Source organism: Enhydra lutris, unplaced genomic scaffold, assembly GCF_002288905.1.
Source record: "Enhydra lutris kenyoni isolate GAN:26980312 unplaced genomic scaffold, ASM228890v2 scaffoldscaffold11, whole genome shotgun sequence".
NCBI classification, from domain to species: Eukaryota; Metazoa; Chordata; class Mammalia; order Carnivora; family Mustelidae; genus Enhydra; species Enhydra lutris.
The window spans coordinates 28,664,276-28,678,053 of NW_019154095.1; the positions used below are offsets into that span (position 1 = coordinate 28,664,276).

The window sequence follows — 13,778 nt, forward strand, 5'->3', positions numbered from 1 at the left end:
ATTTGCCAAGCCATACGCTACATGCTAAATATTTTATTTATAACATCTCATTTAATTGTTACAACAATCTGTAAGTTGGCTACTATTATTTATTCCCATTTTAAAGTTGAAGATACCAGGGGTTAAGAAGTTAACTTTGTTCAGTCACGTATGGCAGATCTGACTTTCAAATCTATATTTGTCAACCTTTAGCTTCTTTTTTTTTTTTTAAGTTTTTTTTTTTTTTTTTTTAATTTATTTGACAGAGACCACAAGCAGGCAGAGAGGCAGGCAGAGAGGGAGAGAGGAGGAAGCAGGCTCCTTGCTGAGCCGAGAGCCCGACTTGGGGCTCGATCCCAGGACCCTGGGATCATGACCTGAGCCGAAGGCAGAGGCTTTAACCCACCGAGCCACCCAGGCGCCCCCAACCTTTAGCTTCTAAACACTCACTACATATGTATAAAATATATATTCCAAGGCCATATAAAATACATGTTATGGGAACATAAAATGGTAGATATTAGAGTTGGTAGAAATAGTGAATTGACCTATTATACTTTGGAGCTTAATATTTGACTTGCTAACTTAATGAAAGTGTGGAGAATGTACAGAATTAGAGAAGGTCTAAAGATGGAGAGTTTGAAAAACTTGTCAGGACTTATATACAGATTATTGAATGGACTTTGTTTATATACATATCAGGTGAATGGAAGTTAATGTGCTCTGATGCTGTTACTTTCTGGTGGATTTCTCACTTAGATAATACTACTTTGGATCTGACAGAAATATTTACCATAATACCAGTCTCTCACTCAAAACAATTTCTTTTTGTTTAGATATGGGCTAATTAATTACAGTGTGTAAACAAAAGGGTTAAGGAGTATATAAAACAAGATATCCATTCATTATGCTGAAGTATTTCTTCATTTAAACATTTGTTTCATTTTTGGTAAACATCTTTGTGCCGGGTATTACTCTTCGCATTGGGATTTGGTAGGGAAAATAGAGACATAGTCACTGGCCTTCCCAGGGTTTATACTCTAGTGGGATATACAGGTAGGGGAACATGAAATTACAATCCAAAGTTGTAATACTTTGGAAACACACTTGGAAATGACACTTGAGACTTTAGTTAGAAGTTAAGTGACATGAGGGTAAGTTCCTCTGAGCAGAGGAATGGCCCACTTTTTAAAACCTGAAAGCAAGAGAGGGTGTGATATGATCAAGGAACTCAACAGTCCTAGCAGTTACCTAGTAGAGGGAAGCAGAGGGGTGGTGAAAATTTAAGACTGAAGAATTAAATAGGGCCCAGAATATCCAGTGTCTATCCAGCCCTCAACTTGATCATAAAGGCAGAGGAGTTGTTGGGAGCTAAGGAAGGATTTTTCAGTAGGACAGTGACATCAAATTTACGATTGAGAACAGAGGTTGCCATTTCCATCAAGGATCAGATAGTAAACAATTTAGGCTCTGAGGGCTATGTGGTCTCTGTCGAACTTTACTCTTGTAGCCTTAAAGCAGCCATAGTTGATATGTAAAGAAAGTGTGGCTTGTATTCCAATAAAACTTTATTTATGGACCCTGAAATTTGAATTTCATATAATTTCCACATGTCACAAAATGTTCTTTTGATTTTTTTTTTTTTTTGACTGTTTAAAAATGTAAGAAACCATTCTTAGCTTATAAGCCTTATCAGAACAGATGGGTTTGTCCCGTGCACCCTGGTGTGCGACCCTTGATCCATGACTCTGGCTGTGGAGGGAATGGAAGGCAGGAGGATCAGAGTGTAGAGACACAATAAGGAGGCTATTGCAAGAGAGGTGGAAACTTAGACAAGGGAAATGGCAGTGGGCATGGAAAGAGAAAGGACTGTAAGATATTTAGGAGTTAGAATTGTTAGGACTAAGTGATTGAAAACAGAGGTGGGCTTAGGAAAGTGGAAAACTTGAACATGACACTTAGGTTTGTGTCTGATTGCAGGCGAGAGTGTTGTCATTCCCTTCGCTGGTAACGTAAGAGGAACACAGGTTTGAGAGGTTGGGTATTTAGGGGATGAGGAGTTTAGTGATAGACATACTGGGTTTGACATGCCTGTGGAGTGGCCCAGAAATTAATTTTAATATATGGGCTTAGTGTATAGGAGCGAGGAAGATGCTTAGATATCAATAACTATTATTTTAAAGTTCATTTGAATTTTCATTAAAATAATTCATGTACATGGTTTTAAAAGTCAATTGGTACTTAATGGCATATAACAAAGCCAGCCAGTTCACATCCTTCCCAAATCCACTTTGCTCTGTTCTGTAGAAGTGGTTATCCTCTAATCTTTCAGCTGGGCTTGTAGATATTTGCCTCCATTTTTTAAAGGTTGGGGAGGGGCAGGGAGAGAGGGAGAGAGAATCTCAAGCAGACTTCCTGCTGAGCATGGAGCCTTTCCTGGTGCTCGACCTCATGACCCTCAGATCATGACCTGAGCCAAAATCAAGAGACAGGTGCCTAACAAACTGAGCCACCCAGGTTCCCCTGCCTCCATATTTCTAAGTGACATGCTTAGATTACTATTTTTGGACCTATCAGTTTTAGAAGTTTTTTTATTGACCTATAATGGTAGATTGTGGCGTATCTTCCATATGCCCTTCCCTCATTTCCCTTCCTTAAGTTCCTCCCTTGACCAAAACAGAATTATATTTCAAGTTGTGGCCATATTAACAATTTGTTTTTACATTATTATACTTAGACAAATATTATATACTACTAAGCCAGTCTTTGTGGCTAAGGCATGACTACTTTAATTTTCCTTGTTGTTAGTAATTGTCTTTTTTGTTTTCTTGGCTTGGTTTTTAGTGTTTTTATTACTCATTTTTCCCCCTTATTTTCAATTTCTTTTTGTTGGTGTGTACTCTCTTGGATTCCTTGACTTTATATTCCTTTCCATCTAGTAAGATTCTAATTTTAGTTATTAAAATCTTAATTTCTAAGAACTATTTCTTGTTCTGTTTCTTCTTTAACATGATAGTCTTTTCTTGTTTCATGCGTAGAACATCTCCACTTTTTATTCCCCCCCCAAAGATTGATTGATTGATTCATTCATTGATTACAGAGAGAGCATGAGGCAGGGAGGGGCAGAGGAGAGGGAGAGAGAAGCTAGCAGATTTCTGTGCTCAGTGCAGAGCCCCATGTAGGGCTCGATTCCATGACCTTGAGATCACAACCTGAGCCAAAACCAAGAATCGAACACTTAACCAACTGCGTCACCCAGGTGCCCCCAACATCTCCACTTTTTCATGATATTCATTATAGTTATTTTGGGCTTGTCTTCTGTGCACTTGTAATAGTATTCATAGGCAAAACATTTATTATTGTTTTCCATGTATATTTCTCCTTCAGGGCTATATTGCCCATATTTTGCCAGTATATATGATAATTAAATTTATTTGTGAAATAATCTAAAATACCGTTTTGCAAGCAGTACGTTAGTATAAAGACTTTTATAAATACTATTATAAAGGGTAATATAATTTTATTATTTAAAACAAATTTATAATTATCTTGAATAACCTGATATTACTAATTCTTTGAACTGGTGTTTTTTTTCCTCTAGTTTAAATCTGCTTATTTTAGCGATAGGATTTGATAATTGTGAAAATCTTACTATAAACATTTGTTAAATATCAAACATGTTCCCCCTTTCCTTACCAAAAAAGGGCTTTATTTAAATTGGGCATCTTTTATATAGGCTATTCCATACAATTTCATTTTTATATCTTTTTGTCTTTAGAATTAATTTATCAATGGGAAATGTTCTTTGTAGAAATTGGTTTTGTCTAGTTTGCTGCCTCGCTCCTTCCATGTTGTTTGCTAATTGCATGCTTTCTATCTTTGTTTTGTGGAGTCAAAAGACAAATCCCCTTTGGCTTATTTTTGTTTGATTTTGAAGAAAATTGTGAACAGTTTGATTAGTCCCATGCTAATGCTCCTTACCAACCAAAAATTAGTGATGTCACAGTAAAGAATCATAGATTGTATCTCTCTTGGACAAAAAAAGTTATCTTCAGTATAGATAAGGAAGGAGTATTTTAAAGAATTTGGTTGAGGATGAGGATGGGGCAAAGGCTGTTTTTGAGTATACTACATTTTGATGAATTCAAATTACAGTTTTAACTTTACCATTATAATGAATGCATTTGATTGAAATTGCTTAAAATCTAGGCTGCCATATCAATCACAATTATTTTACTGGTGTTATGAAAGATAAATGTTACTGTTGACTTGCAACAATATTCTCATTTTGGGGGTGAAATAAAAAGTGAACATGGAGAAAGAAACGCCTTTACTATTTATTTTCTTTTACATATTTTAGCATCATGGTGCGTTCACCAGGAAAACCTCACAAGTCCTCAGAACCTATTATTTCAGCTCAAGAGCAGGAGACTGAGGTATGGCTTTTGTGAAAAGGCAGTGCTTGAAAGGATTATATGCATGCTTAAGATTTTGTTGCCAGCATTTTTTTTTTTTTTTAGATTTTATTTATTTATTTGACAGAGATCACAGGTAGGCAGAGAGGCAGGCAGAGAGAGAGAGGAGGAAGCAGGCTCCCTGCTGAGCAGAGAGCCCGATGCGGGGCTCGATCCCAAGACCCTGAGATCATGACCTGAGCCGAAGGCAGAGGCTTAACCCACTGAGCCACCCAGGCACCCCTGTTGCCAGCATTTTAAAAGTTGTTCTTTAGCTTGAGTCTGAGATATAGTTAATTCTTCATCCTGAGGGAAAATGTAATAGCCGAAGCTCTAAAAATAAAGGACTGGATTTTTCTAAGTACATTAAAAAACAACAACAAATGTTCAGTTGTTTCTTTGCTCTTCGTTCAGACTGTGTTGTACGGCAAACTGGTGGAAACCAGGCAGAAACAAGCCAGTAAAATGGATGTCCCTCCAGCTATCCTGGCAACAAATAAGATACTACTGGATATGGCCAAAATGAGGTAAGCTGTCTGTCGGCACGTGTTCTAACTTATTTTCTCCTAACATAATAGATTTGTAATGTAGATTGTTTAGTGACAGTACGACTTGGGGTCCAGCTGTCTTGTCTGTGAGGTGACTCCCCAGTCTCCCATGCTGCCCACCATTGCTCCACTGAGCTGTAGTCTTACGTTTCAACATGAATGAAAACCGTTTTCAGCCGTCACATTCAGTGTATATGAAATCTAACTCATCCACAAACCCTCCGTGCATGCATTTTGTGCAACTACCAAAACTCTTCTCTCTTTTTTTGTCAGTTCATACTTTTATGTTCTCAATAATATATGTTTAAAATGCCTGGTGTTATTTTCACTCCTCTAACTAACGTGGATCCCCGTCTTAGTCCTACTTAAATAGTTGTTAGACTTTTTCATTAAAGTGTTCCTCATGCGTCCGTGTATGCTGTCCTCTCTCTTCTTTGTCACACCCTGTTAGTTCAGACCATTGCCCCTGGGCTGTTGCAGAAGCCTCTTAACTAGTAACTCTTTCCTTCCTCTCTCTGTCTCTGTTTCATCTGATACATGAGACCAAATCAGTCTTTCCTTCTCATGTCCTGCTTCTGCCTAACTAGTTCCTAACTGTCTTAACTTCTTTAGCCTATAATTCAGAGCCCTCCATTTATGGACTTAAACATGCTTTTACATCCATGTCACAGAATTTTGAGTGGTTTATCCAACCACATGTTGAAGATCCCCTTTCAAATTCCATGTATTTGTTTACAGTGTTGCTTCTGCCTTGTTGTTTCCTTGATTTCCCAAAACTCCTGCTAGGAAATCCTTCAAGATTTTCTCCATGAAGTCTTTCATGCTCTTAGCAGCAAAGTAATTCCTTTCCCCTGAATTCATAAAGGACTTTTAAATGTAAATTTAGAAGATGCTTCTGTGACACATCTCACATAAGGCTTTATTTTTTGTTATTATTGGTATACGTGCTTGTATCTTCCAGATTTTAAACTTTGAATAAAGACACTGTTTTCCTCATTATTTTGTGTCTTCCAAAGCACCTGGCACAATGCCTAATAAAGATGAGGTGGTCAATAAGTATTTAGAAGAAATTATTTCCAAAGAACAGTTTTTGAAGGACACCCGAGTGGCTCAGTGGGTTAAGCTTCTGCCTGCTGCTCCCCCTGCTTGTGCTCTCTCTCTCTCTCTGACAAATAAACAAATAAATAAAATCTTTAAAAAAATTTCTATCTTTAAAAGAAAAAAAGCATTTGTTTGATAATTGTATTCACCCTTTTTAAAAAAAATTTTATTTATTTATATATTTATTTTTTAAAGATTTTATTTATTTGACAGAGATCACAAGTAGGCAGAGAGGCAGGTAGAGAGAGAGAGGAAGGGAAGCAGGCTCCCATCTGAGCGTAGAGCCCGATGCTGGGCTCGATCCCAGGACCCTAAGATCATGACCTGAGCAGAATGCAGAGGCTTTAATCCACTGAGCCACTCAGGCGCCCCTTAAATTTTATTTATTTTTTTTGTGTGAGAGAGAGCGCACAAGCACAAGCAGGGGAGCCCCAGACAGAGGGAGAAGCAGGCTCCCTGCTGAGCAAGGAGCCTGATATGAGACTCCATCCCTGGATCCTGGGATCATGACCTGGGCCAAAGGCAGATGCCTAACCAACTGAGTCACCCAGGTGTCCCAATTATATTCATCTTTTATACTTTCTTTTAAAAAATTGTTTTTGTCATTAAGTTTCATCCAGAAGATATTACTTTAGTGTAGAAATTTTAGTAATATAGTGCTTATATTTTAAAATAATTATTTTATTAAAAGTAAATATTCAAAAACCACATTTTAATATTTAGTGAAGACAATTTAAAGGAAAATGAGTAATAATTCGATCGGCAGATTTTTAGAAAGTAGACATCATACAATCTCTTGGATTTTGGACACAATAAGAAATACTGAGTTAAAAGCCTAAAGTAGTTAGCAAGTTTATTATTACAGGTAAATAGTTTGTATATAATGAATGAGATTTTCTTTTGTATTTCTTAGCCTCTTGGTTATCCTCAGAGCCTCATAGTTTTTTTTAATATCTGTAAAAATAGTAATAGTGATAAGATCAGTAATAAAGTAGAACATTGGCCTGTTTCTTCATGCTAATGGCCTGTTTACCAGTTAGTACTGTGTTTTTGTGGTGATAATGGTGGTGGTGTTTTTGTTCAAAAACTGCTAAAATTATAAATCTTTAAATGATGGAAAGCGAAGAGAAACATCATTACTTATATTACACATTGTTTTTGGTTAATGGAAAAATACACGTTTATTAAGTATTAATATGAAGCTAAACATCAGCTATGTTGCTGGAGTGATAATGTTTTAGTGGTTTCTTGACTTTTTAATTTTTTTAAATGACAGACCTACTACATTTGAAAATGTGAAGAGGATCGATGGTGTGTCTGAAGGCAAAGCTAATATGTTGACCCCTCTGTTGGAAGTCATCAAAGATTTCTGTCAAATAAATAGCACTCAGGTAAAATACTGTGGTTTGCAGGAACTGTGAGAGAATAAACATTTTTTGATGATTTAAAAAACACCTTTCAAAAGCAACATTTTCTCCCTTTACAGTTGACCCTTGAACAATGTGGGAGGTTAGGGGTGCCGACCCTCACACCATCAAAAATCCATGTATAATTTTTGACTCCCCCAAAACTTAACTAGAAGCCTTACTGAGAACACATACAGTTGATTAACACATATTTTGTATGTTATATGTCTTATTTACTGTATTCTTTTGTTGTTGTTTTTTTTTAAGATTTTATTTATTTATTTGAGAGAGCGAGAGAGCCAGAGAGCACAAGCAGGGATGGGGGAAGGGCAGAGAGAGGAGAAGCCAACTTCCTACTGAGCTGACCGCCCGACTCTGGGCCCAATCCCAGGACCCTGAGATCATGACCTGAGCCCAAGGCAGATGCTTAAAAGACTGCACCACACAGGTGCCCCAAATACTATTTTCTTATAATAAAGTAAGGTAGAGAAAAAAAAGTTATTAAGAAAATCATAAGGGAGGAATGCCTGGGCGGGTCAGTTGGTTAAGTGTCCACTCCAGTCATCATCTCAGGGTCATGAGATCAAGCCCTGCGTTGGGCTTTACACTCAGCCAGGAATCAGCTTGAGAATCTCTCTCTCCCTCTCACTCTGCCTCTCTCCCCTGCTCGTGCATACTCTCTCTCTCTCTCTTTCAAATAAATAAATAAATCTTTAAAAAAAAATCATAAGGGGTTGATGAAGGGAAGGTGGGCAGGGGATGGGTTAAATGGGTGATGGGTATTACGGAGGGCACTTTTGTGACGAGCACTGGGTGTTGTATGTAAGTGATGAATCACTAAATTCTACTCCTGAAACCAATATTACACTATATGTTAAGTAACTAGAATTTAAATAAAAACTTGAAACAAAACAAAATCATAGGGAAGAGAAAATACGTTTTAGCGCTGTACTGTATTTATTGAAAAAATCTGCATCTAAGTGGACCTGGCCATTTCACACTATCTTGTTCAAGGGTCAGCTGTGTTTTCATTTCCACACTGGACACTTAGAAAATCGATTCAGATTACTCCTGTAGTAAATCACCTACAAAAACATGTTACCTAATTTTTAAGATGATGCTTAAGTAGTTGTCCAGGCTGCTCATGTCTTTCTGTTCTGTTGAGTGATTTTGCTTTTAAATTTGAAAAAGTACTGTGTTTTAGGTTGATAAATTATTTTACTTTCAGATGGAGATAGAAATTAAAGCTGCAAAGTTATCTTTACTATCACTTGGCGTGGAGCCCAGCCACTTTCTTTTCTGTTTTATTTATTTTATTCCCTAATTACCCTCTCCTTCCAATCATGCTGTCCTTTGATATTAAGTAGAATACATGTTCTTCTCTTCAGTCTTAGTAGCATTTTCTTCCTATTCTTTTATTACTCTTTGCTCCACCATAAATGGCCATTTCTATAAGGATCCTTTGGGTTTCTTTCTTTAAACCCCACATGCAGACTCTAATAACTTTGTGTACTCCGACATAGAAGGTAAGGCATTACTAGACTCAGAATCAGGGAATTAGGAATTTAATTCTCCCATAGTCTACCTGTTGAAGATGAATGTGTTCTTTTTTAAAAGATTTATTTGACAGAAGCTGGGGGAGGAACAGAGGGAGAAGGAGAAGCAGACTTCCTGCTCAGCAGGGGGCTGGGGGAATGGTACGGGGCTCTATCCCAGGATGCTGAGATCATGAACTGAGCTGAAGGTAGATGCTTAACTGACTGAGCCACCCAGGCACCACCACCCCCCCTTTTCTTTTTAAAGAGTTTATTTATTAGAGAGATTGAGGAGGGGAGGGACAGAGGGAGAAGGACAAGCAGACTCCCCATTGAGAAGGGAGCCTGACTCTATGTGTTCTTTAACATCTTTAGGTTTCCATTTCCTGACTACACAATGGAAAGGATACTTTCCTTCCCCATATTAAGGAAACAATAGATTAATTAGAAAGACAAAAGATAGGGATGCCTGGGTGGCTCAGTCATTTAAGCATCTGACTCTTAAGATTTTGGCTCTGGTCATGATCTTGGAGTCTTGGGTTCTGCACTCACAGGGTGTCTGCTTGTCTCTCTCTCGCTCCTTTTGCCCCTTCCTCTGCTCACACACACACTATATCTCAAATAGATAAATAAAGCTTAACAAAAAAAGAAAGACAAAAGATAAGGGGTGGGTATAAAAAGTTGGAAGCATTAAAAATATGGAAGGCAGTATTAAGAGGTTGTTTTCGCTTCTAAGAATCTCCTGTAAGCTTTGGACACGCACATTTGGATCCCCCTTTAAAAATCTGATATGTCTCATCACAGAATAGTTGTGTTTTGGGGAGTAGATTTGCATTATCCTTCTCTGTGAGCTTGTTTTTATGTATACATGTGTGCATATGTGAATGTAAGTGGTTACATTGGAATGCAAATTCATTAATTTATCGTGAGAAATGTAACTGTGAAGTTTCACCTGACCCAGCCAGCGTCCTCTCCTCTCCTATTGAATAAGAAGGTATATGGGAAGCCAGCTTATCTGACAGTCGCTTAGAAAGCCTGGAATAGCACAAGGGGAATTCTGATAGTGTCAGAGTAGTCTGTCACATCAAGGCAGATTAGGCATTGTCCTACATTACTTGCCAGAGAAACTGTTACATTCAAATCTAGTTAGCCAAGATGTCTTGTCATCTGAACAGTGCTTGGGTAGGTATTGCCTGCTTTGGTCCTTCTGCCTTTCCTATTTTTGTTTCCACTGATTTCCTACTTATGTTTCCATTGATCACTCTCTGTTCATATAGTCTTTTATCTACATGGAGAATGATTTGATTAGACTTTTGCTTAATTAGAATAGCCCTTCCTTCTTGAGATTACTGCCCTCATAGTACTTTGCTTAGTGTTTTGAATGTTCCTAAACCCTTTAGTCTCACATTTACAGATGACATCATGATTTTGTCCTATAAGTAATAAAATCTTTATGGATTTGCCAGTATAATTCACAGTGGTCACATTTCTAAGACCTTGGTATCGGGATATCCCATTGTTGCCTCCAGCTATTGCCTATACTGACAGACTGAGGAATCGGGCTAATGGGGTCTGATATTAAGCATGCCTAGCAATTTAAGGCCAGATTTGACAATGTTAAGGTCTCAGATAGAAACACTTCATTTAATAAAAAATATTCTTCCTTGAAAATCTAGAGGTGCCTAGAAACAACTTTTGGTATTGTCTAGCTTCTCTGTTCCCCAAACTGCGTTGTCCCAGGTATCTGAACTAATCTACAGACTCACTTATTTATTTAGGGTAGAAATGGACCGCTGTGGGTTACAATACGCCAAGCTCTGTTGGATTTAATTATTTTAAATTGGTGCTTTTGTTTTGAAAAGTAAAGTTGGCATGGGGAAAACTATTCTTAATCCATGCGAATCATACATCATATAATTCTATCATAACTCTCACTTGGTCTTTACCTTTTTTTCAGGCTCTTAAAAAATTCCACTGTTGTGGGGCTCAGGTCGTGATCCCAGGGTCCTGGGATTGAGCCCCGTATTGGGCTCTCTCTCAGCAAGGAGCCTGCTTCCTCCTCTCTCTCTCTGCCTGCTTCTCTGCCTACTTGTGATCTCTGTCTGTCAAATAAATAAATAAAATCTTAAAAAAAAAAATCCACTATTGCTCTGTTAATCTCATTTTTCAATCCTTTGTCTGCTTTTTCTCTTTTAAACGTCTCCTAAGGAACCATATTTAGGAATTTACATAATGCTTCAAGTTTAGAGCCACAGTTTGTATGTATCTTTTTAAACTATATGTATATAGTGGTAATGTATTTACTTACAAAATGTTAGCAGAATTTGTGACTATGGTATCAAATTTGAATATTAATTTGGTTTATTCATTCATTCAGTATTCACTTCCAGAGATTAAGGGACTAATTTAGAGTCAGAGTGGTTAACATTATAGTTCATTTTTTATTCCCTCTTTGTTGGCTAAAGGGGAGACTAGAAATTTCTCGCTTTATAACCATGTTTACTATTTTAGATATTTTATTTAAAAACTTATTCCCTCCATCCTTATTTTACCTTTTTAGACCAATATGTAAAAAAACAAAAACAAAAAGAAAACAAAAAGAAAACCTTTTTCAGCTCTTCATTAAAAGGGGATTTTTGACCATTCCTTTGAAGTTTTGTGTGTTTTTTTTTCCCTCATGCCTAATGATCATACTGATACTTTATCATTATATTGATACTATTATCGATCATTTGTGTTACATTTAAAATTTTGTAGACAGACCTCTTTTCAAGTACAAAACCTCAGGAAGAACAAAGGAACAGCGTGGTGGCAAAAAATGAAGAATGCTCCCTTTCACAGCCTGTGGCCATCACGTATTACTTATTCCAAGAAAAGAAGATGTCTTTGGTTAGTGTTTTACTTTCAAGTTGACAGATTTTCAAATTTATCTAAACATGTGTTTTTATCAGCTTTTCAAATAGTAAAATTGTGACTTGGGATAAATTTCTTCTAATCTTGCAGTATTTTATATTGTTTCATTTTCTATTTAATCTTAGACTAGAATGTCATTTTCTTTTTCTGCCAAACCTACCTTTGTCAATTAATTAAAAAGAGTAAGTGTACTTTGACCATGGTTACTTTGTAGAGGTTGTATCAGAGGTTCTGCTGAACATATTTACAGCTTAGGGATATTAGAGCAGTTGTATTTTAAGACTGTTTTTTTTTTTTTTTTTTAAACTGGGGTTAGTAGTTTAAAAACTGTTAGCATATGTACTGATAAGAAATAATCTCCAAGATACATTAAGGAAAAGGAAGATGGAGAGCAGTGTGAAAAGCATAAATGTAAGTGTGTGTATATATGCATGCTTATATATTAGCATATTTTTGTGTATGTATACAAAAATGTGTAAACTGTCTCTGGAAGGATGTCCAAGAAGCTGGAAATAAGTTTTTAAAAAACAGCTTGCTTTTCACTCTAGATCATCTACTATTATTCTCTATTTTAAACCATGCCTGATTGGTCTTTGAAAAAAATCTTAATTACTGTGAAAAATGGCCACACTTAATGTTTCTTCACTGTTCTGGCCTCAGTCCTTAAGGCTGTTGAGGTTTCTTTAAATATACAAAATGAAGAGTATAACTTAGTGGAATAGGGACAGAATTAGGCTTCCAGCTAGGTTTAACTAATTTGAATTCCTATCCTCTCTGTCATTAAATTGATTAGGGAAAGGCTATATGGTCCAGTGCCTGCTTTTCCTGTTCTCTGTGTCTGTATTCACTAGGCTATATTATACTTCTTATTCTGGTTAAAATCCAGTATAAATAAGAAAAACAGTTTATAGCTTGTCTTCATCACTTAATAGATGTTCTAATTAAACAAATTCCTGAAATTAAAAGTACAAAAGCCATTACAGAGGAAACCGAACAATTCCATTGTACTATTTTTGAAGTGAATTGCATGATAAATAGAAATTTTAAGTTCAGTTTCTTATTTAAATAGTAACTTACATGTATGTGTTAAATATGCTTATAAATACATAATTTGACCATATATATAGTATAACTGAATACAGTACTAAGAAGATTTGGTGTAGCCTCCAAATTTTCTGAATAAAGTACATTCTAATACTCAGCCCTGATACATGGTTTCATGTGTTGTATTATATATTCATGATTAAAAATACGTAGTGGTATATTTTCATTGATATCTTTTGCTATTTTTTTTATATTATTGTGTAATATCATGGTATAATTATCTGTTCCTCCCAGGGGTCTGAGAGGGTCTGTGCCAGTTAACCACAAAATTAAACATGCCTAAGGACTAATTAATCAGGAGCAATAATACAATTAGTTCTAGGTAATTTGATGCCTGGTATCAAATAACCCTGATATTATGGACACATGGTGCAGACCGTGTAGTAGAAAAAGGTAGACATTTAATGAAGGTAACTTAAAACCTACCTTTGAAGGCTGAAAATACTGCTTTAAATGCTCCGTTCTGTGAAAGTACAGCCTTCACATAAATACAGTCCAAATTCAGACTTCCAAGGTGCATTAAAAGAAGGTATCATGAAATAATCTAGAGCTGCGTAAACTTTCTGAGTGTTTAAAAGAATGTTTTATCAAATGTACATCTTAAATGGATTTGGAGCTACTTATGTTTAAAAAGCTACATAAAATATGTAACACTATCCTAAATTTAAAACAATTCATGTTAAGTTTAATGCTAGGCAAAAAACGACAGCTCTTGATAAATTGTGGTCATTATTTTAT

The 13,778-nt window shown here is 36.3% G+C and overlaps 1 protein-coding gene across 1 annotated transcript in view; it reads left to right on the top strand.

Annotated features, from left to right (window-relative positions):
- LOC111144475 (Werner syndrome RecQ like helicase) overlaps positions 1-13,778 on the top strand; it is a 143,651-nt gene that overhangs the window by 111,432 nt on the left and 18,441 nt on the right. The window contains exons 30-33 of the mRNA XM_022498779.1: positions 4,340-4,415; positions 4,848-4,960; positions 7,359-7,473; positions 11,781-11,912. Of these exons, the coding sequence (XP_022354487.1) occupies positions 4,340-4,415; positions 4,848-4,960; positions 7,359-7,473; positions 11,781-11,912 (436 nt within the window). The remainder of the gene's footprint in view (positions 1-4,339; positions 4,416-4,847; positions 4,961-7,358; positions 7,474-11,780; positions 11,913-13,778) is intronic.